At 45.6% G+C, this 27,337-nt stretch overlaps 1 protein-coding gene across 3 annotated transcripts in view; it reads left to right on the top strand.

Moving 5' to 3' along the window:
* The first annotated feature begins 22,875 nt into the window (after positions 1 to 22,875).
* Positions 22,876 to 27,337, top strand: part of LOC106583669 (transcription factor SPT20 homolog) — a 36,364-nt gene continuing 31,902 nt past the window's right edge. The window contains exons 1-4 of one of the 3 annotated variants that reach the window (XM_082974826.1): positions 22,876 to 22,948; positions 23,502 to 23,633; positions 24,118 to 24,153; positions 24,284 to 24,382. In XM_082974826.1, coding sequence (XP_082830952.1) covers positions 23,631 to 23,633; positions 24,118 to 24,153; positions 24,284 to 24,382 — 138 coding nt within the window. In that variant the 5' untranslated portion in view covers positions 22,876 to 22,948; positions 23,502 to 23,630. Of the gene's footprint in view, positions 22,949 to 23,501; positions 23,634 to 24,117; positions 24,154 to 24,256; positions 24,383 to 27,337 lie in introns of all 3 variants that reach the window. The other 2 variants (XM_082974825.1, XM_082974827.1) reach the window with 2 other exon arrangements.

The raw sequence follows: 27,337 nt of genomic DNA, 5'->3' as shown, positions 1-27,337 counted from the left end.
TAAAAACCCATGTTGTGTTAAGTCCAGTCCGGGCCCCCCTCAAGTCTGAATCAGGCCCTTAGGGAACTGATAGACACTATACCACCGTATGTGAAAAGCCTATGAGACACTAATATACTGTGGTTCCCAGTAGATCTTTGTCTTCAATACCTGTTAACTAGGTTTGAAAATAATTTTAATATCTAAGTGAATATTATTCTTTATTGTCATGATGTTAATACTGCTGTCAATATGATTCACATCTTCTACTGCTCCACTCACTACTTGTAGCTGTATAGTCTGTTAGTAACTCCACTCACTACTTGTATAGTCTGTTAGTAACTCCACTCACTACTTGTAGTTGTATAGTCTGTTAGTAACTCCACTCACTACTTGTAGTTGTATAGTCTGTTAGTAACTCCACTCACTACTTGTAGTTGCAGTCTGTTAGTAACTCCACTCACTACTTGTAGTTGCAGTCTGTTAGTAACTCCACTCACTACTTGTAGCTGTATAGTCTGTTAGTAACTCCACTCACTACTTGTATAGTCTGTTAGTAACTCCACTCACTACTTGTATAGTCTGTTAGTAACTCCACTCACTACTTGTATAGTCTGTTAGTAACTCCACTCACTACTTGTATAGTCTGTTAGTAACTCCACTCACTACTTGTATAGTCTGTTAGTAACTCCACTCACTACTTGTATAGTCTGTTAGTAACTCCACTCACTACTTGTATAGTCTGTTAGTAACTCCACTCACTACTTGTATAGTCTGTTAGTAACTCCACTCACTACTTGTATAGTCTGTTAGTAACTCCACTCACTACTTGTATAGTCTGTTAGTAACTCCACTCACTACTTGTAGTTGCAGTCTGTTAGTAACTCCACTCACTACTTGTAGCTGTATAGTCTGTTAGTAACTCCACTCACTACTTGTAGCTGTATAGTCTGTTAGTAACTCCACTCACTACTTGTATAGTCTGTTAGTAACTCCACTCACTACTTGTAGTTGTATAGTCTGTTAGTAACTCCACTCACTACTTGTAGTTGTATAGTCTGTTAGTAACTCCACTCACTACTTGTAGTTGTATAGTCTGTTAGTAACTCCACTCACTACTTGTAGTTGTATAGTCTGTTAGTAACTCCACTCACTACTTGTAGTTGTATAGTCTGTTAGTAACTCCACTCACTACTTGTAGTTGTATAGTCTGTTAGTAACTCCACTCACTACTTGTAGTTGTATAGTCTGTTAGTAACTCCACTCACTACTTGTAGTTGTATAGTCTGTTAGTAACTCCACTCACTACTTGTAGTTGTATAGTCTGTTAGTAACTCCACTCACTACTTGTAGTTGTATAGTCTGTTAGTAACTCCACTCACTACTTGTATAGTCTGTTAGTAACTCCACTCACTACTTGTATAGTCTGTTAGTAACTCCACTCACTACTTGTATAGCCTGTTAGTAACTCCACTCACTACTTGTAGTTGCAGTCTGTTAGTAACTCCACTCACTACTTGTAGTTGTATAGTCTGTTAGTAACTCCACTCACTACTTGTAGTTGTATAGTCTGTTAGTAACTCCACTCACTACTTGTATAGTCTGTTAGTAACTCCACTCACTGCTTGTATAGTCTGTTAGTAACTCCACTCACTACTTGTATAGTCTGTTAGTAACTCCACTCACTACTTGTATAGTCTGTTAGTAACTCCACTCACTGCTTGTAGCTGTATAGTCTGTTAGTAACTCCACTCACTACTTGTAGCTGTATAGTCTGTTAGTAACTCCACTCACTACTTGTAGCTGTATAGTCTGTTGGTAACTCTAGCTTAATGTTTTGGTTGGCAGTAAGCTAGCACTCCCTCACCTGGTCATGAAAAGGCGCATGAGGGAAGTCCATGATGAAAAGGAATCTTTAGACATGTACTTTTCTTCAATGTTGTATGTTGTTGTTGTAATTGACTAAAAAACAAGCAGAGAACAAGAAAATTGAGTTTGAAAAAGGGTCAAGTCAAATCAAATCTAATGTTATTTGTCACATACACGTGTTTATCAGATGTTATCGCGGGTGTAGCGAAATGAATGCTTGTAAAAATAAATAACACATAAAAAAAACAAAATACTGCAAAGTTTCCTAAGAGCAAGAAGCACGGCAGCCTTCTCAGTCGGAGCAATATTCACAGGTTGTTTTTCCCACAGGCGAGGGAGTTATATCGGTCAACCCAGTTTCAGAGTGTAGTTGACCAACTCATACCATTCACACAGGCATGATGTCATTATAACTTAAAGCATCTGCTAAACTCTCTCTCTGTCTGTCTGTCTCTTTCTCTGTCTGTCTCTTTCTCTGTCTGTCTCTTTCTCTGTCTGTCTCTTTCTCTGTCTGTCTCTTTCTCTGTCTGTCTCTTTCTCTGTCTGTCTCTTTCTCTGTCTGTCTCTTTCTCTGTCTGTCTCTTTCTCTGTCTGTCTCTTTCTCTGTCTGTCTCTTTCTCTGTCTGTCTCTTTCTCTGTCTGTCTCTTTCTCTGTCTGTCTCTTTCTCTGTCTGTCTCTTTCTCTGTCTGTCTTTCTCTGTCTGTCTTTCTCTGTCTGTCTGTCTGTCTGTCTCTTTGTCTGTCTCTTTGTCTGTCTCTTTGTCTGTCTCTTTGTCTGTCTCTTTGTCTGTCTCTTTGTCTGTCTCTTTGTCTGTCTCTTTGTCTGTCTCTTTGTCTGTCTCTTTGTCTGTCTCTTTGTCTGTCTCTTTGTCTGTCTCTTTGTCTGTCTCTTTGTCTGTCTCTTTGTCTGTCTCTTTGTCTGTCTCTTTGTCTGTCTCTTTGTCTGTCTCTTTGTCTGTCTCTTTGTCTGTCTCTTTGTCTGTCTCTTTGTCTGTCTCTTTGTCTGTCTCTTTGTCTGTCTCTTTGTCTGTCTCTTTGTCTGTCTCTTTGTCTGTCTCTTTGTCTGTCTCTTTGTCTGTCTCTTTGTCTGTCTCTTTGTCTGTCTCTTTGTCTGTCTGTCTCTTTGTCTGTCTCTTTGTCTGTCTCTTTGTCTGTCTGTCTCTTTGTCTGTCTGTCTCTTTGTCTGTCTGTCTGTCTGTCTGTCTCTTTGTCTGTCTCTTTGTCTGTCTGTCTGTCTGTCTCTTTGTCTGTCTGTCTGTCTGTCTCTTTGTCTGTCTGTCTGTCTCTCTGTTTGTCTGTCTCTGTCTGTCTGTCTGTCTCCCCCCCCTTCGAGGATTTATCCTCAATCTCAGTTTTTCCGACATCCGTTCCCGTTGCATCGTGACAGGGTCTGGAATGTTAAATTAATCCCCCATGTCATCGTTAGCTATCTCCACGGTCACAGAGTTTGACCGACAGCTGCTGAAGCACACACACACACACACACACACACACACACACACACACACACAGAGATGCACACATACGCTCAGACACACACACACACACACACACACACACACACACACACACACAGAGATGCACACATACGCTCAGACACACACACACACACACACACACACACACACACACATGTTTGACCGACGGCTGCTGACAGAATCCGTAGAGAGCCTGGTGTGGAGGGCCTGACAGGTCGGTGACAACATCAACCCAACCTGGCAACTCACAACGACTGGCAACCAGGCAGCACATCTGGCAAGAGCAGTGATGCTCAGTGTCAAGCACATGTCCTCTGGGTGGTTACATTCCCCCCCCCCACATGTCCTCTGGGTGGTTACATTCCCCCCCCCCCCCCCCACATGTCCTCTGGGTGGTTACATTCCCCCCCCCCCCCCCCCCCCACATGTCCTCTGGGTGGTTACATTCCCCCCCCCCCCCCCCACATGTCCTCTGGGTGGTTACATTCCCCCCCCCCCCCCCCCCACATGTCCTCTGGGTGGTTACATTCCCCCCCCCCCCCCCACATGTCCTCTGGGTGGTTACATTCCCCCCCCCCCCCCACATGTCCTCTGGGTGGTTACATTCCCCCCCCCCCCCCCCCCACATGTCCTCTGGGTGGTTACATTCCCCCCCCCCCCACATGTCCTCTGGGTGGTTACATTCCCCCCCCCCCCCCCCACATGTCCTCTGGGTGGTTACATTCCCCCCCCCCCCCCACATGTCCTCTGGGTGGTTACATTCCCCCCCCCCCCACATGTCCTCTGGGTGGTACATTCCCCCCCCCCCCCACATGTCCTCTGGGTGGTTACATTCCCCCCCCCCCCACATGTCCTCTGGGTGGTTACATTCCCCCCCCCCCCACATGTCCTCTGGGTGGTTACATTCCCCCCCCCCCACATGTCCTCTGGGTGGTTACATTCCCCCCCCCCCCCACATGTCCTCTGGGTGGTTACATTCCCCCCCCCCCCCACATGTCCTCTGGGTGGTTACATTCCCCCCCCCCCCCACATGTCCTCTGGGTGGTTACATTCCCCCCCCCCCCCACATGTCCTCTGGGTGGTTACATTCCCCCCCCCCCCCCACATGTCCTCTGGGTGGTTACATTCCCCCCCCCCCCCCCCCCCACATGTCCTCTGGGTGGTTACATTCCCCCCCCCCCCCCACATGTCCTCTGGGTGGTTACATTCCCCCCCCCCCCCCACATGTCCTCTGGGTGGTTACATTCCCCCCCCCCCCACATGTCCTCTGGGTGGTTACATTCCCCCCCCCCCCCCCCCCTTACATGTCCTCTGGGTGGTTACATTCCCCCCCCCCCCCCCCCCCCACATGTCCTCTGGGTGGTTACATTCCCCCCCCCCCCCACATGTCCTCTGGGTGGTTACATTTCCCCCCCCCCCTTACATGTCCTCTGGGTGGTTACATTCCCCCCCCCCCCCCACATGTCCTCTGGGTGGTTACATCCCCCCCCCCCCCCCACATGTCCTCTGGGTGGTTACATCCCCCCCCCCCCCCACATGTCCTCTGGGTGGTTACATTCCCCCCCCCCCCCCACATGTCCTCTGGGTGGTTACATCCCCCCCCCCCCCCCCCACATGTCCTCTGGGTGGTTACATCCCCCCCCCCCCCACATGTCCTCTGGGTGGTTACATTCCCCCCCCAGGTAAAACAACTGGTACATAAACAGAATCATTCATTGGACATAAACACATACAGCAGCTACGACTCCACAGATCACGTTTGATGTGTGTTGGATGTATGTTTGGGATACATCAAAGACGACACACTGTTCCCTATATAGTGAGCTACTTTGGACATAGGGCTCTGGTCTAAAGTAGTGTACTATATAGGGAACAGGGTTCCATAGGGCTCTGGTCTAAAGTAGTGCACTATATAGGGAACAGGGTTCCATAGGGCTCTGGTCTAAAGTAGTGTACTATATAGGGAAAAGGGTGCCATAGGGCTCTGGTCTAAAGCAGTGCACTATATAGGGTATAGGGTGCCATTTGGGATGCACCCTTGGTGTGTCTACCTCTCCTGTGCCAGTCACACACACACACTCAACATGCCAGCTGGCCGGATAAAGCGGCTCCACCCTCGACTCTGTTATGGTTACCGCAATGTCTCTTTTTCCTTCTGCCTTTGTTTGATTAAGGAGAGACAGAACAATAAGTTGATTTGTTATTGATTAAGGAGAGACAGAACAATAAGTTGATTTGTTATTGATTAAGGAGAGACAAAACAATAAGTTGATTTGTTATTGATTAAGGAGAGACAGAACATGAATATCAATGATATATCCATGATGTCGCTCTCGCTGCTGGTGAGCCTCTGATCCACCTCTACGCAGACGATACCATTCTGTATAGTTCTGGCCCTTCTTTGGACACTGTGTTAACAACCCTCCAGACGAGCTTCAACGCCATACAACTCTCCTTCCGTGGCCTCCAACTGCTCTTAAATGCAAGTAAAACTAAATGCATGCTCTTCAACCGATCGCTGCCCACACCTGCCCGCCCGTGCAGCATCACCACTCTGGATGGTTCTGACTTAGAATATGTGGACAACTACAAATATCTAGGTGTCTGGCTAGACTGTAAACTCTCCTTCCAGACTCATATTAAGCATCTCCAATCCAAAATTAAATCGAGAATCGGCAACAAAGCATCCTTCACTCATGCCGCCAAACATACCCTCGTAAAACTGACTATCCTACCGATCCTCAACTTCGGCGATCTCATTTACAAAATAGCCTCCAACACTCTACTCAGCAAATTGGATGCAGTCTATCACACTGCCATCCGTTTTGTTACCAAAGCCCCTTATACCACCCACCACTGCGACCTGTATGCACTCGTTGGCTGGCCCTCGCTTCATACTCGTTGCCAGACCCACTGGCTCCAGGTCATCTACAAGTCTATGCTAGGTAAAACCCCGCCTTATCTCAGCTCACTGGTCACCATAGCAGCACCCACCTGTAGCATGCGCTCCAGCAGGTATATCTCACTGGTCATCCCCAAAGCCAACTCCTCCTTTGGCCGCCTTTCCTTCCAGTTCTCTGCTGCCAATGACTGGAACGAATTGCAAAAATCGCTGAAGTTGGAGACTTATATCTCCCTCACTAACTTTAAGCATCGGCTGTCAGAGCAGCTTACCAATCACTGCACCTGTACATAGCCCATCTGTAAACAGCCCATCCAACTACCTCATCCCCATACTGTTATTTATTTATTTTTTTGCTCTTTTGCACCCCAGTGTTTCTACTTGAACATCATCATCTGCACATCTATCACTCCAGTGTTAATTTGCTAAATTGTAATTATTTTGCTACTATGGCCTATTTATTGCCTTACCTCCTCACTACAATTGCACACACTGTATATAGATTTTTCTACTGTATTATTGACTGTACGTTTGTTTTACTCCATGTGTAACTCTGTGATGTTGTTTTTGTCACACTGCTTTGCTTTATCTTGGCCAGGTCGCAGTTGTAAATGACAACTTGTTTTCAACTGGCCTACCTGGTTAAATAAAGGACTTGTTCTCAACTGGCCTACCAGGTTAAATAAAGGACTTGTTCTCCACTGGCCTACCTGGTTAAATAAAGGACTTGTTCCCAACTGGCCTACCTGGTTAAATAAAAGACTTGTTCTCAACTGGCCTACCTGGTTAAATAAAGGACTTGTTCTCAACTGGCCTACCTGGTTAAATAAAGGTGAAATAAAATAAATACAAAATAAAAATTAAGTTGAATTGTTATTGATTAGAGAGATATAAAATATGAAGATGAATTGTTATTGATTAAATTAATACAAAATAATTAAAGACTATTTAGACCTATGACCAGATCACCAGACTGAACAACAAATCCACCAGGTAAGTAGCCTGTGAATGAAATAAAATATCAACATATAGCAAGGAAAATACCTTCCCTAGTTAGGAGGTAGTCGTGCTAGTAGAGTGACTAAGTTTTAGCACTTGACTGATTTTTCCAGGCGTCTCATGGTCTGACAAACACCTCTCGAGCTCTGTCACCTTTCACCTCAGATGGGATGTCTCCTGGTCTGACAAACACCTCTCTAGCTCTGCCACCTTTCACCTCAGATGGGATGTCTCCTGGTCTGACAAACACCTTTCTAGCTCTGTCACCTTTCACCTCAGATGGGATGTCTCCTGGTCTGACAAACACCTCTCTAGCTCTGCCACCTTTCACCTCAGATGAGGAAGTGCGACGTCGGCGAAATGCGGTGGATGGAGACGCATCCAACGAAACAAGTATCGTTAGCTGTTTTTTTTTATTATGCCAACGGACATCGACTCTACTAGGTTAAATAATCAATGTTTTCTGGATACCCTGGATACCTTTACTAGAAAGCCATCTACATGGATCTATTTCAAGTGGAACCAATTTCAGATGTGGCTGCGTTTAGCCAGGCAGTCCAATTCGGATGGTTCTCTGTGGCTGCGTTTAGCCAGGCAGTCCAATTCGGATGGTTCTCTGTGGCTGCGTTTAGCCAGGCAGTCCAATTCGGATGGTTCTCTGTGGCTGCGTTTAGCCAGGCAGTCCAATTTCTGATGGTTCTCTGTGGCTGCATTTAGCCAGGCAGTCCAATTTCTGATGGTTCTCTGTGGCTGCGTTTAGCCAGGCAGTCCAATTTCTGATGGTTCTCTGTGGCTGCGTTTAGCCAGGCAGTCCAATTTCTGATGGTTCTCTGTGGCTGCGTTTAGCCAGGCAGTCCAATTCGGATGGTTCTCTGTGGCTGCGTTTAGCCAGGAAGTCCAATTCGGATGGTTCTCTGTGGCTGCGTTTAGCCAGGCAGTCCAATTCGGATGGTTCTCTGTGGCTGCGTTTAGCCAGGCAGTCCAATTCGGATGCTTCTCTGTGGCTGCGTTTAGCCAGGCAGTCCAATTTCGGTTGGTTCTCTGTGGCTGAGTTTAGCCAGGCTGTCCAATTCGGATGGTTCTCTGTGGCTGTGTTTAGCTATGATGATAGATGATAGGCTGTAACGGCTGTTGAAGGGAGTAGACCAAGGCGCAGCGTGGTTAGTGCTCATCATGAATTTATTTGATCTGAACACTGAAACAAGAAACGACAGCCAAATAGTTCTGTAAGGTAAGAAATACAAAACAGAAATTAACCACCCACAAAACCCAAAGGAAAACAGGCTACATATGTATGGCTCCCAATCAGCGACAACAATGTACAGCTGTCCCTGATTGATAGCCATACCAGGCCAAAACAAAGAAATACCAAACATAGAAAAAAGGACATAGAATGCCCACCCTAGTCACACCCTGGCCTAACCAAAATAGAGAATAAAACACTCTCTATGGCCAGGGCGTGACAGTACCCCCCCCAAAGGTGCGGACTCCGGACGCAAAACCTAAACCTCTAGGGAAGGGTCCGGGTGGGCATCTATCCGCGGTGGCGGCTCAGGGGCGGGACACAGACCCCACTCCACCGCTAGCTCACCCCACTTTGGTGGCGCCTCTAGAGCGGGGTCCCTCGCCCCCGACCCCGGACTGGGGACTCTGGCGGCACAGGACAGGCGGGCGACTCTGGCGGCGCCGGACTGGCGGGCGGCTTTGGCGGCTCCGGACTGGCGGGCGGCTCTGGCGGCTCCGGACTGGCGGGACTTTCAGGAGGCCTGGCTCTGGGAGCAGGCACAGGATAGACCGGGTCTTGAAAACACACTGGAGGTCTGGAGGGCACGGCCTGCACAACCCGTCCTGGCTGAGTTGTTACTGTAGCCCGGCACGGGCGGAGTGCTGGCACAGGGCGAACTGGGCTGTGCAGAGGAATGATGGCTGCCGTGCGTAGAGCAGGCGCAGGGTAGCCTGGGCTTAGGAGACGCACAGGTGGCCAGATGCGCTGCGCAGGCATCCTCCTACCAGGCTGGATGCCCACTCTAGCACGGCACTTGCGGGGGGCTGGTATCGACCGCACCAGACTGTGCGTGCGGATGGGCGAGACCGTGCTCACTTCTGCATAGCGTGGTGATCTCCATGCCAAACGCTCCCCATAATAGCTATGCAACCACAACTTCCCACAAAGGGACAGGTGAAAACAGGGCTACTTAAGTATGACTCTCAATCAGCAACAACGATGTACAGCTGTTCCTGATTGAGAGCCATACCAGGCCAACACAAAGAAATACACAACATAGAAAACCATAGAAATACAAAACAAGAACATTACCTGAAAAGCCCCGGAACACATAAATCAAAACACCCCTCTTACATAAATACATATCCCATTAAACCCCGAACCACATAAAACAAACACCCCCCTTACATGAATACATAGCCCATTAAACCCCGAACCACATAAAACAAATACCCCCCCCTGCCACGTCCTGACCAAACTACAATAACCAATAACCCCTTATACTGGTCAGGACGTGACATTCATCATCATATTCCATATAGCAAATACAGTCGTTATCACCGTGGCAACTAGCCAGCGAAAACATTTTTACATTATGACAAAAGGAAATTAATCCAAAACATAATGACAGATCTTTCCAATTCAGAAATGTAACAGATTACCCTTTTTTTGTCCCATTTGTTCCCAGTTCACTTTCTCTCTATAACATCAAGTAACAGCTATGACATCATACTGACAAAACAGAGAGGTGATGAGATACTGAATTTATGGATTTTCAATGGGAAACACACACACCTTTCTAATTATAATGCAGGTTAAACTCTTGGCCACAGAAGCAGGGGACACTCTGCTGCAGCAGAGAAGATGGAACCCAGGTTCGGTAAAGTATTTATATTGCAGGGGTTTTAGTACTAGGAAAAATGATGGCAGGAGTGAGAGAGAGAAAGATAGAGGAAGAGAAAGAGAGAGAGGAAGAGGAAGAGAGAGGAAGAGAGAGAAAGAGAGAGAGAGGAAGAGAGGAAAAGAGAGAAAGAGAGAGGAAGAGAGAGGAAGAGGAAGAGAGAAGAAGAGGATGAGAGAAGAAGAGGAAGAGAGAGGAAGAGAGAGGAGAAAGAGAGAGCGAGGAAGAGAGAGAGAGAGAGAGAGAGAGAGCGAGGAAGAGAGAGAGAGAGAGAGAGAGAGAGAGAGAGAGAGAGACAGAGAGAGAGCGAGGAAGAGAGAGAGAGAGAGAGAGAGAGAGAGAGAGAGAGACAGAGAGAGAGAGAGAGAGAGAGAAAGAGAGAGAGAGAGAGAGAGAGAGAGACAGAGAGACAGAGAGAGAGAGAGAGAGAGAGAGAGAGAGAGAGACAGAGAGAGAGAGAGAGAGAGAGAGAGAGAGAGAGAGAGAGAGAGAGAGAGAGAGAGAGAGAGTGAGTGATTGCCTGAGAGCACAGCAGAGAGACTTCTTTGAATCATCGCCATGGCAATCAATCATTCAGTGGCTGGGGAGGAATCTGAATCCATGATGCTGTAACTCTCTCCCTCTGTGTGTGTGTGTGTGTGTGTGTGTGTGTGTGCGTGTGTGTGTGTGTGCCTGCACTCTATAAAATGCTGTGTTAAAAAACAACCCATCACTGGTTAAATAGTGGGTTATTGAGCTATGACCACATGGGCAGTATTTCAGTTACATGTAATTGAAATACGTATTTTAATAACTTTTTAGTATTTTGTATTACACTGGCAAAGTACATGGGCTGAACTACACTCCGATGTACTTTGTAGGTTAAAAATCTGTCGTTCTGCCCCTGAACAAGGCAGTTAACCCACTGTTCCCCGGGCAACGAAGACGTGGATGTCGATTAAGGCAGCCCCCCTCCGCACCTCTCTAACTCAGAGGGGTTAAAATGCAGAAGACACATTTCAGTTGAATACATTCAGTTGTACAACTGACTAGCTTCCCCCCCCCCCGCTTTCCGTATTACAGTGGACTGAACTACACTCCAATGTACTTTGTAAACAAGATACTTTCGAAAGCTGTCATTTGTATTTTCAAAAAGGCCAATGATTAAAACCCAGTGTGCTTTGCAGTTGTTTTTTTTTCACATGCGTTTTGGTCATTTAACAGACCCTCTCAGGGTACTCAACTCAACGTAGATAAACAACAACGTGTCACAGTCGTAGCAAGTAAGAAGTTTCAATTAAATCAACTTGTTCTCAAATGGTCTACCTGGTTAAATAAAAGGTGAAATTAAAAAAAAAAAAAAAATTAAAATGAGTATGTTGTTGCTGTTTGGGCCCGGCTACTTGCTAATGTGTTTTTGTATTTTTGTCACGTCCTGACCAGTATAAGGGGTTATTTGTTATTGTAGTTTGGTCAGGACGTGGCAGGGGGGTGTTTGATTTATGTGTTCCGGGGTTTAATGGGATATGTATTCATGTAAGGGGGGTGTTTGTTTTATGTGTTCCGGGGTTTAATGGGATATGTATTCATGTAAGAGGGGGTGTTTGATTTATGTGTTCCGGGGTTTTTGGGTAATGTTCTGTTTTGTATTTCTATGGTTTTCTATGTTGTGTATTTCTTTGTGTTGGCCTGGTATGGCTCTTAATCAGGAACAGCTGTACATCGTTGTTGCTGATTGGGAGTCATACTTAGGTAGCCCTGTTTTCACCTGTCATTTGTGGGAAGTTGTTTTTGCACTGCTGTGTATAGCCTGCAAGACTGTTTGTCGTTCGTTTGTTTTCTTATTAAGTGTCTCAATAAAAGTAAATATAAGCACTCAACCCGCTGCGCTACATACGACGACCATTACAATTTTACAATACGAAATACATGTATTTTTATTAAATACAATAACTTAAAAAAAGTATATTATATTTTATTTTGACACATTGGTCTTTAGGGTATTTTGTAGTTATAATTTGTCATTTATCCCTGGCTATGACTCTCTGGATCAGATCAGAAGACTGAAAGGCATGGCTTAGTAGGGGTGTGCCTTTCAGATAGTTATTTTTCGGCCACCCGTGGGCGTAAATGTCATTCCAGTTGATCTGTTGTACTGTCCACTTTCGTCATAACAAATGTGCCTACTCTGAGCTACTCACGTGAGCTCTAGCCACCAGCTAGCAGATACAGTGTGTGTAGGCTAGTCTACATGATTATTATGGATGATCAAGAATATTTTGGTTTGTCAAACGCCAGTCAAGCATTGATCATCATGTCACCAGAATTAGACCCTCAATATCCTGTGTGTGTGTGTATCAGGCCTTGGATGGAGGAACGGGAGGACAACGGGAGGAGAACGAGAGGAGAACGGGAGGAGAGGACGACGCAACAATGGCTTTTAGAAACGTATGAAGTCCAACGATAGCGTTACAGTTTTCTTTCTCCATCCTGGTGTTGAATATGTATCTGGCTGTGCATCGAATTGGACATGAGACATGTCACACACACACAGACACACACACACACACACACACACACACACACACAGACACACACACACACACACACACACACACACACACACACACACACACACACACGTAGCCTACTAATAAATCATATATGATGAGTTAACTGCCGTAGCGTGACGACCTGTCGTAGCGTGACGACCTGCCGTAGGGTGACGACCTGCCGTAGGGTGACGACCTGCCGTAGCGTGACGACCTGCCGTAGCGTGACGACCTGCCGTAGGGTGACGACCTGCCGTAGGGTGACGACCTGCCGTAGGGTGACGACCTGCCGTAGCGTGACGACCTGCCGTAGGGTGACGACCTGCCGTAGGGTGACGACCTGCCGTAGCGTGACGACCTGCCGTAGCGTTACGACCTGCCGTAGCGTGACGACCTGTCGTAGCGTGACATAGTAACGCGTACGTCTGACGTCCCATTATAGTGAGCCGTAGTTTAAAGAATAACATTGGGGGTTTTATGTGACGTTCTTTGAGCCAGTTTTTCTTAAAACCACTTTGTGAATTCCCACCGGTGTGTAAAAAGGGTTTAAGGACATTTTAAATGTTAGTCATTTGACAAGTCGATTCTTATCCAGACGGACGTACAATTAGTGTAGTTCATATTACGACAGTGAGACAACAACACATCCTAATCGTATCAAGAACATGTTCCCTCAACAAAGTATTTATCAGCAGAGTCAGTGCTAGTGGGGTGAAAAGAGAAATGTCTTTTTTTGTGGTTGGGGGGGGGGGGGGGGGGGTAGAAAGGAAGTTGTGGTACAATCATGTGGTACCAGACATTCTCATTATGGACAACTATGTCAGTCATTAAAAGCACTGGGACCACATTATTTGTTGGCTTCTCTATTGTCTAGGCCTATGTAGTGTACAGGATTTATCAGGACCCTGTCAAAAGTAGTGCACTATATAGGGGATAGGATGCCATTTCAGACACAGACAATATTACCATAACCACTAGGTAAACAAATACATCATTACCATAACCACTATGTAAACAAATACATCAATACCATAAACCACTAGGTAAACAAATACATCATTACCATAAACCACTAGGTAAACAAATACATCATTACCATAAACCACTATGTAAACAAATATATCATTACCATAAACCACTAGGTAAACAAATACAGCATTACCATAACCACTATGTAAACAAATACACCATTACCATAACCACTAGGTAAACAAATACATCATTACCATAACCACTAGGTAAACAAATACATCATTACCATAACCACTAGGTAAACAAATACATCATTACCATAACCAGTAGGGATCAAAACTGCCCTTGGATCATTGGCAGAGGGCAACGTTATCCTCTACCAGTTTGGCCTGCGGCTATGGAACCCTGACCTGTTCACCGGACGTGCTTGTAGCACCCTCGACAACTACTATGATTATTATTATTTGACCCTGCTGGTCATTTATGAACATTTGAACATCTTGGCCATGTGCTGTTATAATCTCCACCTGGCACAGCCAGAAGAGGACTGGCCACCCCTCATAGCCTGGTTCCTCTCTAGGTTTCTTCCTAGGTTCCTGCATTTCTATGGAGTTTTTCCTAGCCACCTTGCTTCTACACCTGCATTGCTTGCTGTTTGGGGTTTTAGGCTGGGTTTCTGTTTAAGCACTTTGTGACATCGGTTGATGTAAAAAGGGCTTTATAAATCAACTGGCCTACCTGGTTAAATAAAGGTGGGCTTTATAAATACATTTGATTGATTGATTGAACTTGATCTTCCACCAGTTTGGCCAGCAGCTAAGACAACAGCACCCTCTAAAGGACGTTCGACAGAACTGCATGGAACACATTGACTGCGAGTACAGAATGGGGAGAGATGTATTCTCCTATAAACTTTGTCACAATCACAGTTCTCCTCCTTCCTCTCATGCTCTTTCTACTCATTCATCTCTTCCTCTTCTTCCCCATCTCCTCCTCCTCCTCTTCCTCGTCTTCCTCCGCTCAAAGCCATGCCGACTATCGTTTCATTTAAAAATTTAAATTGTGAAATGCTGGCTAATGATCGAGCAATAGAAGAAAAGAAAATAATGTCTTCCTGTAACGCTCCAGTCTACGACAATGTCTTCCTGTAACGCTCCAGTCTACGACAATGTCTTCCTGTAACGCTCCAGTCTACGACAATGTCTTCCTGTAACGCTCCAGTCTACGACAATGTCTTCCTGTAACGCTCCAGTCTACGACAATGTCTTCCTGTAAAGCTCCAGTCTACGACAATGTCTTCCTGTAACGCTCCAGTCTACGACAATGTCTTCCTGTAACGCTCCAGTCTACGACAATGTCTTCCTGTAACGCTCCAGTCTACGACAATGTCTTCCTGTAAAGCTCCAGTCTATAATGTCTTCCTGTAACGCTCCAGTCTACGACAATCTCTTCCTGTAAAGCTCCAGTCTATAATGTCTTCCTGTCCTTTGGTTTGTTATGTGTTATATGTGGAACCAACGTATGGATAGTAGGATGGGTCTACTGTGGAGTCTAGGAGGATGGGTCTACTGTGGAGTCCAGTAGGATGGGTCTACTGTGGAGTCCAGTAGGATGGTCCTACTGCGGAGTCCAGTAGGATGGGTCTACTGCGGAGTCTAGGAGGATGGGTCTACTGCGGAGTCTAGGAGGATGGGTCTACTGTGGAGTCTAGGAGGACGGGTCTACTGTGGAGTCTAGGAGGATGGGTCTACTGTGGAGTCTAGGAGGGTGGGTGGAGTCTAGGAGGACGGGTCTACTGTGGAGTCTAGGAGGATGGGTCTACTGTGGAGTCTAGGAGGATGGTCTACTGTGGAGTCTAGGAGGATGGGTCTACTGTGGAGTCTAGTAGGATGGGTCTAAATCAAATCAAATCAAATGTATTTATATAGCCCTTCGTACATCAGCTGATATCTCAAAGTGCTGTACAGAAACCCAGCCTAAAACCCCAAACAGCAAGCAATGCATGTGAAAGAAGCACGGTGGCTAGGAAAAACTCCCTAGGAAAAACTCCCTAGAAAGGCCAAAAACCTAGGAAGAAACCTAGAGAGGAACCAGGCTATGAGGGGTGGCCAGTCCTCTTCTGGCTGTGCAGGGTGGATATTATAACAGAACATGGTCAAGATGTTAAAATGTTCATAAATGACCAGCATGGTCAAATAATAATAATCATAGTAGTTGTCGAGGGTGCAACAAGCACGTCCGGTGAACAGGTCAGGGTTCCATAGCCGCAGGCAGAACAGTTGAAACTGGAGCAGCAGCACGGCCAGGTGGACTGGGGACAGCAAGGAGTCATCGTACCAGGTAGTCCTGAGGCATGGTCCTAGGGCTCAGGTCCTCCGAGAGATAGACAGAAAGAGAGAAAGAGAGAATTAGAGAGAGCATATTTAAATTCACACAGGACACCGGATAAGACAAGAGAAATACTCCAGATGTAACAGACTGACCCTAGCCCCCCGACACATAAACTACTGCAGCATAAATACTGGAGGCGGAGACAGGAGGGATCAGAAGACACTGTGGCCCCATCCGATGATACCCCCGGACAGGGCCAAACAGGCAGGATACTGTCTACTGTGGAGTCTATTAGGATGGGTCTACTGTGGAGTCCAGTGGAATGGGTCTACTGTGGAGTCTAGGAGGATGGGTCTACTGTGGAGTCTAGTAGGATGGGTCTACTGTGGAGTCTAGGAGGATGGGTCTACTGTGGAGTCTAGGAGGATGGGTCTACTGTGGAGTCTAGGAGGATGGGTGGAGTCTAGGAGGATGGGTCTACTGTGGAGTCTAGGAGGATGGGTGGAGTCTAGGAGGATGGGTGGAGTCTAGGAGGATGGGTCTACTGTGGAGTCTAGGAGGATGGGTCTACTGTGGAGTCTAGGAGGATGGGTCTACTGTGGAGTCTATTAGGATGTGTCTACTGTGGAGTCTATTAGGATGTGTCTACTGTGGAGTCTAGGAGGATGGGTCTACTGTGGAGTCTAGGAGGATGGGTGGAGTCTAGGAGGATGGGTCTACTGTGGAGTCTAGGAGGATGGGTCTACTGTGGAGTCTGGGAGGATGGGTGGAGTCTAGGAGAATGGGTCTACTGTGGAGTCTAGTAGGATGGGTGGAGCCTAGGAGGATGGGTGGAGTCTAGGAGGATGGGTGGAGTCTAGGAGGATGGGTGGAGTCTAGGAGGATGGGTGGAGTCTTATAGGATGGGTCTACTGTGGAGTCTAGTAGGATGGGTGGAGCCTAGGAGGATGGGTGGAGTCTAGGAGGATGGGTGGAGTCTAGGAGGACGGGTCTACTGTGGAGTCTAGGAGGATGGGTCTACTGTGGAGTCTAATAGGATGGGTCTACTGTGGAGTCTAGGAGGATGGGTCTACTGTGGAGTCTAGGAGGATGGGTCTACTGTGGAGTCTAGTAGGATGGGTCTACTGTGGAGTCCAGTAGGATGGGTGGAGTCTAGGAGGATGGGTGGAGTCTAGGAGGATGGGTCTACTGTGGAGTCTAGGAGGATGGGTCTACTGTGGAGTCCAGTAGGATGGGTCTACTGTGGAGTCCAGTAGGATGGGTCTACTGTGGAGTCTAGGAGGATGGGTCTACTGTGGAGTCTAGGAGGACGGGTCTACTGTGGAGTCTAGGAGGATGGGTCTACTGTGGAGTCTAGGAGGATGGGTCTACTTTGGAGTCTAATAGGATGGGTCTACTGTGGAGGCTAGGAGGATGGGTCTACTGTGGAGTCTAGTAGGATGGGTGGAGTTGAGGAGGATGGGTGGAGTCTAGGAGGATGGGTCTACTGTGGAGTCTAGGAGGATGGGTCTGCTGTGGAGTCTAGGAGGATGGGTCTACTGTGGAGTCCAGTAGGATGGGTCTACTGTGGAGTCTAGTAGGATGGGTCTACTGTGGAGTCCAGGAGGATGGGTCTACTGTGGAGTCTAGGAGGATGGGTCTACTGTGGAGTCTAGGAGGATGGGTCTACTGTGGAGTCCAGTAGGATGGGTCTACTGTGGAGTCTAGGAGGATGGTCTACTGTGGAGTCTAGTAGGATGGGTGGAGTCTAGGAGGATGGGTCTACTCTGGAGTCTAGGAGGATGGTCTACTGTGGAGTCTAGTAGGATGGGTGGAGTCTAGGAGGATGGGTGGAGTCTAGTACTACTATCCTGATGTTTATTCATGTTTACTTTAGAAGACCACAATGGAAATACATTTTCAATTTTTTGGGATGTCTTCCTAAATGATTATAAATTAATTATCGATGTGTTGTTGTATTGTGTTTTAAATTGTAAAAACAAATCTGTAATTCACCTCCACCTCCTTATTCTCCTCCTCATCCTCCTCCTCCTCCTCCTCCTCCTCCTCCTTCTTACTGCTCCTCCTCCCCATCCCCCTCATTCCATCCTCCTCCTACATTTCCAGGACAAGACCTCAACAAGTGTGAATCTAGAGCTGTTATTAAGGAACCCAATCTGAGTGTGGTGATCTAGGAAAACAAACAACTTCATTTGTCTTTTTGTTTGTTAGACTGAATAACAGAACATTTGTTTATCTCTACTGGGTTTCTCTGAGTAGGAGAGGACACAAACAGATTTCTTTAGACCTACCTGATGTAGAGGCCATGAGGCCAGCACAGAGCTATGTTCCTTTACCTGATGTAGAGGCCATGAGGCCAGCACAGAGCTGTGTTCCTTTACCTGATGTAGAGGCCATGAGCCCAGCACAGAGCTGTGTTCCATTAGACCTGCCTGATGTAGAGCCCATGAGGCCAGCACAGAGCTATGTTCCTTTACCTGATGTAGAGGCCATGAGGCCAGCACAGAGCTATGTTCCATTACCTGATGTAGAGGCCATGAGGCCAGCACAGAGCTATGTTCCTTTACCTGATGTAGAGGCCATGAGGCCAGCACAGAGCTGTGTTCCATTAGACCTGCCTGATGTAGAGGCCATGAGGCCAGCACAGAGCTATGTTCCTTTACCTGATGTAGAGGCCATGAGGCCAGCACAGAGCTATGTTCCATTAGACCTGCCTGATGTAGAGGCCATGAGGCCAGCACAGAGCTATGTTCCTTTACCTGATGTAGAGGCCATGAGGCCAGCACAGAGCTGTGTTCCATTAGACCTGATGTAGAGGCCATGAGGCCAGCACAGAGCTATGAAATGCTTGTGTTCCTAGCTCCAACAGTGCAGTAATATCTAACAATACACAACAATACAAATTAATTTAAATGTAAAAAAAAATAAAAAAAACATGGAATTAAAAGAAATATTTTAATATTTTAAGACGAGAAATGTCGGAGTCCATCTTTGATATTCAAACGGTTGTCAGGAAAAACAAGTAATATATATATATATATATATATATATATATATATATATATATATATATATATATATATATATATATATATATATATTTGTATGTGTTTGATGGTTGCCAAATATTTGATGAAGAACCAAGAACTTAAACAGTTAGTTGTAATTAGTCTAAATATATAATCATAAGGACATGGTTTGGAGGGCTCTAAAATAGCTGTCACATGCGTCGTATTGAACAGACCAAGGTGCAGCGTGTATAGTGCTCATTCTAAATGCTTCAACGAATGACGCTTTACAAAATAACAAAAAAACGACCAACAGTTCCGTCAGGTAACAATGAACTAAACGGAAAATAACCACCCACGAAACCCAAAGGGAAAAAAGGGCTGTCAATCAGAGACACTGAAAGACACCTGCCTCTGATTGGAAAACACTCGGCCACAACATAGAAAACGAAACATAGAAATAGAAAACTAGAACAAATTCCCCTAGAAACAAACAAACCCCCAAAACACACCCTCTGCCACGCCCTGACCATATTGCAAATGACCCCTTTTCACTGGTCAGGACGTGACAATAGCAATCTTAATATACTCTGTAACAGCTTTTCCTACAGCCGGTCGTGACCCATTTTTAATTCTATATATTTTTTTTTAGGGACTCAGTCAGGGTCTCAACTTAATGTTTATAGATAGAATAGTAAAATACACAAGGTTGAAATTTCAAAATGTGGTTGTTCATCGGCAGTTTTTCTCTTGCTATGTCAGTCACTGACAGTCACTCAATTAGCAACGTCAGCTAAACATTTAGATTGGTAAGTTAGTCTAGCACGCGATCTAAACTTATTGTAATCAGTGTCAAATATCAATAGGGCACGCAGGGCCCCAATTGGTTTTATTAGTCAGTCTCATTCGGCAATACAATCTCACACTCTCACATTTGCGCAAATATGTAGAAAAAGTATTTTGTGCCTTTTTGTGCGTTTTTATGTGGCTTAATTCGTGTGAAAAAACACACATTTCTGTGCAACTTTATTCATAAGAAAATATATTCTCGGGGGGGGGGCAAACTTCATAACAATCTTTTGAAAGTCATTAGAGCAAGGCATTATGGGCAATGTAGTTCTACACAATTTTTTTTTTTTTTAATGAAATGCCAATAGTGTTTTCTAACAATACAACAGGTCACATACACCGGAATGACATTTACTCTCACGGTTGCCCAAAAAATAACTCTCTGAATGCCACACCCCTACTAAGCTACGCCTCCAGCCTTCTGAGCTGACATGCTGGGTAATTTCTCAATAACCCAGCACCAATAACCCAGCACCAATAACCCAGCACCATGTGTCAATAACCCAGCACCAATAACCCAGCACCAATAACCCAGCACCATGTGTCAATAACCCAGCACCAATAACCCAGCACCAATAACCCAGCACCATGTGTCAATAACCCAGCACCAATAACCCAGCACCAATAACCCAGCACCATGTGTCAATAACCCAGCACCAATAACCCAGCACCAATAACCCAGCACCAATAACCCAGCACCAATAACCCAGCACCAATAACCCAGCATCAATAACCCAGCATCAATAACCCAGCACCAATAACCCAGCACCCAGCATCAATAACCCAGCACCAATAACCCTGCATCAATAACCCAGCACCAATAACCCAGCATCAATAACCCAGCATCAATAACCCAGCATCCAGCATCAATAACCCAGCATCAATAACCCAACACCCTGCATCAATAACCCAGCACCAATAACCCAGCACCCTGTGTCAATAACCCAGCATCAATAACCCAGCACCAATAACCCAGCACCAATAACCCAGCACCAATAACCCAGCACCAATAATCCAGCACCCTGTGTCAATAACCCAGCACCAATAACCCAGCACCAATAACCCAGCACCAATAACCCAGCACCAATAATCCAGCACCCTGTGTCAATAACCCAGCACCAATAACCCAGCACCAATAACCCAGCACCCTGTGTCAATAACCCAGCACCAATAACCCAGCACCAATAACCCAGCACCCTGTGTCAATAACCCAGCACCAATAACCCAGCACCAATAACCCAGCACCAATAACCCAGCACCAATAACCCAGCACCAATAACCCAGCACCAATAACCCAGCACCAATAACCCAGCACCAATAACCCAGCATCAATAACCCAGCACCAATAACCCAGCATCAATAACCCAGCATCAATAACCCAGCATCAATAACCCAGCACCAATAACCCAGCACCAATAACCCAGCATCAATAACCCAGCATCAATAACCCAGCATCAATAACCCAGCATCAATAACCCAGCATCAATAACCCAGCATCAATAACCCAGCATCAATAACCCAGCACCAATAACCCAGCACCAATAACCCAGCACCAATAACCCAGCACCAATAACCCAGCATCAATAACCCAGCACCCTGTGTCAATAACCCAGCACCAATAACCCAGCACCAATAACCCAGCACCCTGTGTCAATAACCCAGCAGTTTTCCTAAGAAAACAACCCAACTAAGTGACCCAACGCCTGCAACCCATCAGTTAAATCAACTAAACAACACAGAATGTTCTTTGTTTTTTTTGTGTGTAGAGTAGACAGCTTCAAAATGACTCACAAATAATATGTTCTTAATGAGTGACATAAGGTTATGCAGTAACACTTGACATTCAGTTCTTCCACATGTGTAGTAGCTCAGTGACAATAGCAACATTGTTGTTACATAGGACGTTGCTGCTTTATAATTGCATAATAAGGGTGTTATTACATCAGTGGAATAAGGTACAGTCGCTATTCCTTGTGTACAGAGTTAGAAAAAGTCTGCTCTTTGCTGTTGTTCTGGGATTGATTTGCACTTTTCACACCAAAGTACGTTCATCTCTAGGAGGCAGAACTTGTCTCCTTCCTGAGCGGTATGATGGCTGCCTGGTCCCATGGTGTTTATACTTGCGTACTATTGTTTGTACAGATGAACGTGGTACCGTCAGGTGTTTGGAAATTGCTCCCAAGGATGAACCAGACTTGTGGAGGTCTACAATATTTTTTAGGAGGTCTTGGCTGATTTCTTTTGATTTTCCCATGATGTCAAGCAAAGAGGCACTGAGTCTGAAGGTAGGCCTTGAAATACATCCACAGGTACACCTCCAATTGACTCAAATTATGTCAATTAGCCTATCAGAAGCTTCTAAAGTCATGACATCATTTTCTGGAATTTTCCAAGCTGTTTAAAGACACAACTTAGTGTATGTAAACTTCTGACCCACTGGAATTGTGATACAGTGAATTATAAGTGAAATAATCTGTCTGTAAACAATTGTTGGAAAAATTACTTGTGTTATGCACAAAGTAGATGCCCTAACCGACTTTGCCAAAACTATAGTTTGTTAACAAGAAATGTGTGGAGTGGTTGAAAAAGGAGTTTTAATGACTCCAACCTAAGTGTATGTAAACTTCTGACTTCATCTGTAGTTTTAGTTTGTGTCAGATTCCCTTTTTATACGTGCACTGGTTGAAAAGAAACCAATGTGAATGTAGGCCCTGCAGGCTAACAGGGCCTACAAGTTGTCAAATAGGCCTATGCATAAATGTCTACTCTAGGGTTACCTTTCAAGCTCAACTCACTGATTTCTGAGATCAAACTTGATCTGATATATAGTCCTAAACTATTGATAGGCCTATCAGTTTACAGTACAATCTGTGCAGTGTGCACACAAGTCTCTCCGTCTCAGTAGCTAAATCAAACGTCAACATAATACATCAATGTGCTTATCTTATTATTAAAATTATTTTTTTTAATATATATTAATTTCTATCAATATTGCTGAATGAAAACTTTAGACAGGAGAATATTCCAAAGCATTTTCTGCTCTGGGAAAAGTTTTGTTTCCTGTCTACGACTCTTACCGGAAGTTTAGCTTTTGTTGTCACACTGGAAGAAAATGGCTGCTGCTGTGAGTTTTCTTTTCATTTTTCTTCCAATGAACGCACTGAAATAATATATTGTTTTTAAGCATTGATCTACAATAAGGCAACTCATAAGGCAGGTCCATTCTACTGTTTTAGATTGACGCTGCTTCAGGCGTTTTTGCTCCCAGCTAGCTAACCTTTTGCAGTTTCCGAAGAAGCAATGCTAAGCTATGCTAACCTGCTAGTTAGCCAGCGAGCTGTTGCTATGAACCAACTGGTAATCGCTCGCCTGTCAGAATAAAGTTATCATAGTGAAAATAACGCGATTTCTTCAAAATGTATCGATCGAAACTGAGTTATTTTGTACATACAGATATATTATGCACTATTTGTTGAGAAATCGCCACACTATCAAACTTACCTGGACAGTATTTCTAGCCAACCCGCTCAAACGGTGGGTGTGTCTTTTTGCTGTTGTTGACAGTGTATGTTGACTAGGTTTGACCCGGGCCGTGTGTGTTGAGTAGGTTTGACCCGGGCCGTGTGTGTTGACAGTGTGTGTAGACCAGGTTTGACCCGGGCCGTGTGTGTTGACAGTGTGTGTAGACCAGGTTTGACCCGGGCCGTGTGTGTTGTCGGTCGCTCTATGGAGGTGACGGTGTGGGGCTAAGGACAGCGAGGTCTGCTGCAAGCGGTCACTCACCCAGCTACCGGTGGCAGACAACAATGGTAAGCATCTCTTTTTTATTTATTTAACCTTTATTTAACTAGGCAAGTCAGTTAAGAACAAATTCTTATTTACAATGACGGCCTACTGGGGAACAGTGGGTTAACTGCCTTGTTCAGGGGGCAGAACGACAGATTTTGACCTTGTCAGCTCGGGGATTTGAACTAGCAACCTTTCGGGTTACTGTCCTAACGCTCTAACCACTAGACTACCTGCCACCCCATCTATCCATCTCTGATCTCTCTGTGCGCCTATTTATACACTATAGCCAGTATCTATCTATCTACTTGTGATCTTGCCCGCCATAGCTATATCTGTGCACATGTGTTGACTCTTCTGTTTCCATGGTGAAGTGTGTCTGCTACATAACCATGGCATGGGGCTATAGCTAGATAGCTAGCTAGCTTACTATTTATCTGTGTTTCCCTGTGGCCAGAGAAGACAACTGAAGACTACAATAATGAATTTCAAATGTTCTATTTGCAGAAAGAAGTTTTGGAATATGCATTGGATCGGGCTGAGGTAAAAGTTTGTATATATATATATGTGTGTGTGTGTGTGTGTGTGTGTGTGTGTGTGTGTATCAGTTCAAATACATCAGACTTTTGTGTTTGTCTTCGTTCAGTACATTGTTGAAAGTGCTCGTCAACAGCCAGCCAAGAGGAGAGCGTTGTCCGGAGGGAGGAAGAGTCTATACCAGAAACTATACGAGCTCTACATCGAAGAGTGTGATAAAGAACCAGAGCTCAAGGTAGAAGTCCAGTCGTATAGAAATACAAGCATTTGACAGACCTAATCATTGGACCTATTGATTTGTAGCTTCATAGCAAAATGTTTTAGGTTTTTTTTTGTAGCAGAAAAGGAAAACCAGTGTTGTTATTGGAGAAGTTTACTTCAGATAGTTTTCTTCTGTTTCCTAATGAACGTTGATCCCATTGACCCTGATGTCAATTCAAATCTAACTTTATTTGTCACATGAGCCGAATACAACAAGTGTAGACCCTTACCGTGAAATGCTTACTGACAAGCCCTTAACCAACAATGCAGTTCAAGAAGAGTTAAGAAAATATTTACCAAATAAACTAAAGTAAAATAAATAAAAAATAAGAATTACAAAGTAACACAATAAAATAACAATAATGAGGCTATATACAGGGGGTACCGGTACAGAGTCAGTGTGGAGGCTATATACAGGGGGTACCGGTACAGAGTCAATGTGGAGGCTATATACAGGGGGTACCGGTACAGAGTCAATGTGGAGGCTATATACAGGGTGTTACGGTACAGAGTCAATGTGGAGGCTATATACAGGGGCTACCGGTACAGAGTCAATGTGGAGGCTATATACAGGGGGTACCGGTACAGAGTCAATGTGGAGGCTATATACAGGGGGGTACCAGTACAATGTGGAGGCTATATACAGGGTGTTACGGTACAGAGTCAATGTGGAGGCTATATACAGGGGGTACCGGTACAGAGTCAATGTGAAGGCTATATACAAGGGGTACCGGTACAGAGTCAGTGTGGAGGCTATATACAGGGTGTTACGGTACAGAGTCAATGTGGAGGCTATATACAGGGGGTACCAGTACAGAGTCGATGTGGAGGCTATATACAGGGGGTACCGGTACAGAGTCAATGTGGAGGCTATATACAGGGGGTACCGGTACAGAGTCAATGTGGAGGCTATATACAGGGGCTACCGGTACAGAGTCAATGTGGAGGCTATATACAGGGGGTACCGGTACAGAGTCAATGTGGAGGCTATATACAGGGGGTACCGGTACAGAGTCAATGTGGAGGCTATATACAGGGGGGTACCAGTACAATGTGGAGGCTATATACAGGGGGTACCGGTACAGAGTCAATGTGAAGGCTATATACAAGGGGTACCGGTACAGAGTCAGTGTGGAGGCTATATACAGGGTGTTACGGTACAGAGTCAATGTTGAGGCTATATACAGGGGGTACCGGTACAGAGTCAATGTGGAGGCTATATACAGGGGGTACCGGTACAGAGTCAATGTGGAGGCTATATACAGGGGGGTACCAGTACAATGTGGAGGCTATATACAGGGGGTACCGGTACAGAGTCAATGTGGAGGCTATATACAGGCGGTACCGGTACAGAGTCAATGTGGAGGCTATATACAGGGGGTACCGGTACAGAGTCAATGTGGAGGCTATATACAGGGGGTACCGGTACAGAGTCAATGTGGAGGCTATATACAGGGGGTACCAGTACAGAGTCAATGTGGAGGTTATATACAGGGGGTACCGGTACAGAGTCAATGTGGAGGCTATATACAGGGTGTTACGGTACAGAGTCAATGTGGAGGCTATATACAGGGTGTTACGGTACAGAGTCAATGTGGAGGCTATATACAGGGGGTACCGGTACAGAGTCAGTGTGGAGGCTATATACAGGGGGTACCGGTACAGAGTCAATGTGGAGGCTATATACAGGGGGTACCGGTACAGAGTCAATGTGGAGGCTATATACAGGGGGTACCGGTACAGAGTCAATGTGGAGGTTATATACAGGGGGGTACCGGTACAGAGTCAATGTGGAGGTTATATACAGGGGGTACCAGTACAGAGTTAATGTGGAGGTTATATACAGGGGGTACTGTTACAGAGTCAATGTGGAGGTTATATACAGGGGGGTACTGGTACTGAGTCAGTGTGGAGGCTATATACAGGGTGTTATGGTACAGAGTCAGTGTGGAGGCTATATACAGGGTGTTACGGTACAGAGTCAGTGTGGAGGCTATATACAGGGTGTTATGGTACAGAGTCAGTGTGGAGGCTATATACAGGGTGTTACGGTACAGAGTCAGTGTGGAGGCTATATACAGGGTGTTATGGTACAGAGTCAGTGTGGAGGCTATATACAGGGTGTTACGGTACAGAGTCAGTGTGGAGGCTATATACAGGGTGTTATGGTACTGAGTCAGTGTGCAGGCTATATACAGGGTGTTATGGTACTGAGTCAGTGTGCAGGCTATATACAGGGTGTTATGGTACTGAGTCAGTGTGGAGGCTATATACAGGGTGTTATGGTACTGAGTCAGTGTGCAGGCTATATACAGGGTGTTATGGTACTGAGTCAGTGTGCAGGCTATATACAGGGTGTTACGGTACAGAGTCAGTATGGAGGCTATATACAGGGGGTACCGGTACAGAGTCAATGTGGAGGCTATATACAGGGTGTTACGGTACAGAGTCAATGTGGAGGCTATATACAGGGGGTACCGGTACAGAGTCAGTGTGGAGGCTATATACAGGGGGTACCGGTACAGAGTCAATGTGGAGGCTATATACAGGGGGTACCGGTACAGAGTCAATGTGGAGGCTATATACAGGGGGTACCGGTACAGAGTCAATGTGGAGGTTATATACAGGGGGGTACCGGTACAGAGTCAATGTGGAGGTTATATACAGGGGGTACCAGTACAGAGTTAATGTGGAGGTTATATACAGGGGGTACTGTTACAGAGTCAATGTGGAGGTTATATACAGGGGGGTACTGGTACTGAGTCAGTGTGGAGGCTATATACAGGGTGTTATGGTACAGAGTCAGTGTGGAGGCTATATACAGGGTGTTACGGTACAGAGTCAGTGTGGAGGCTATATACAGGGTGTTATGGTACAGAGTCAGTGTGGAGGCTATATACAGGGTGTTACGGTACAGAGTCAGTGTGGA

This window comes from Salmo salar, chromosome 04 (assembly GCF_965601325.2).
Source record: "Salmo salar chromosome 04, fSalSal1, whole genome shotgun sequence".
Taxonomy (NCBI): Eukaryota; Metazoa; Chordata; class Actinopteri; order Salmoniformes; family Salmonidae; genus Salmo; species Salmo salar.
The sequence above is the reverse complement of the archived record's forward strand: the minus strand, read 5'-3'. Positions and strand labels throughout refer to the sequence as shown.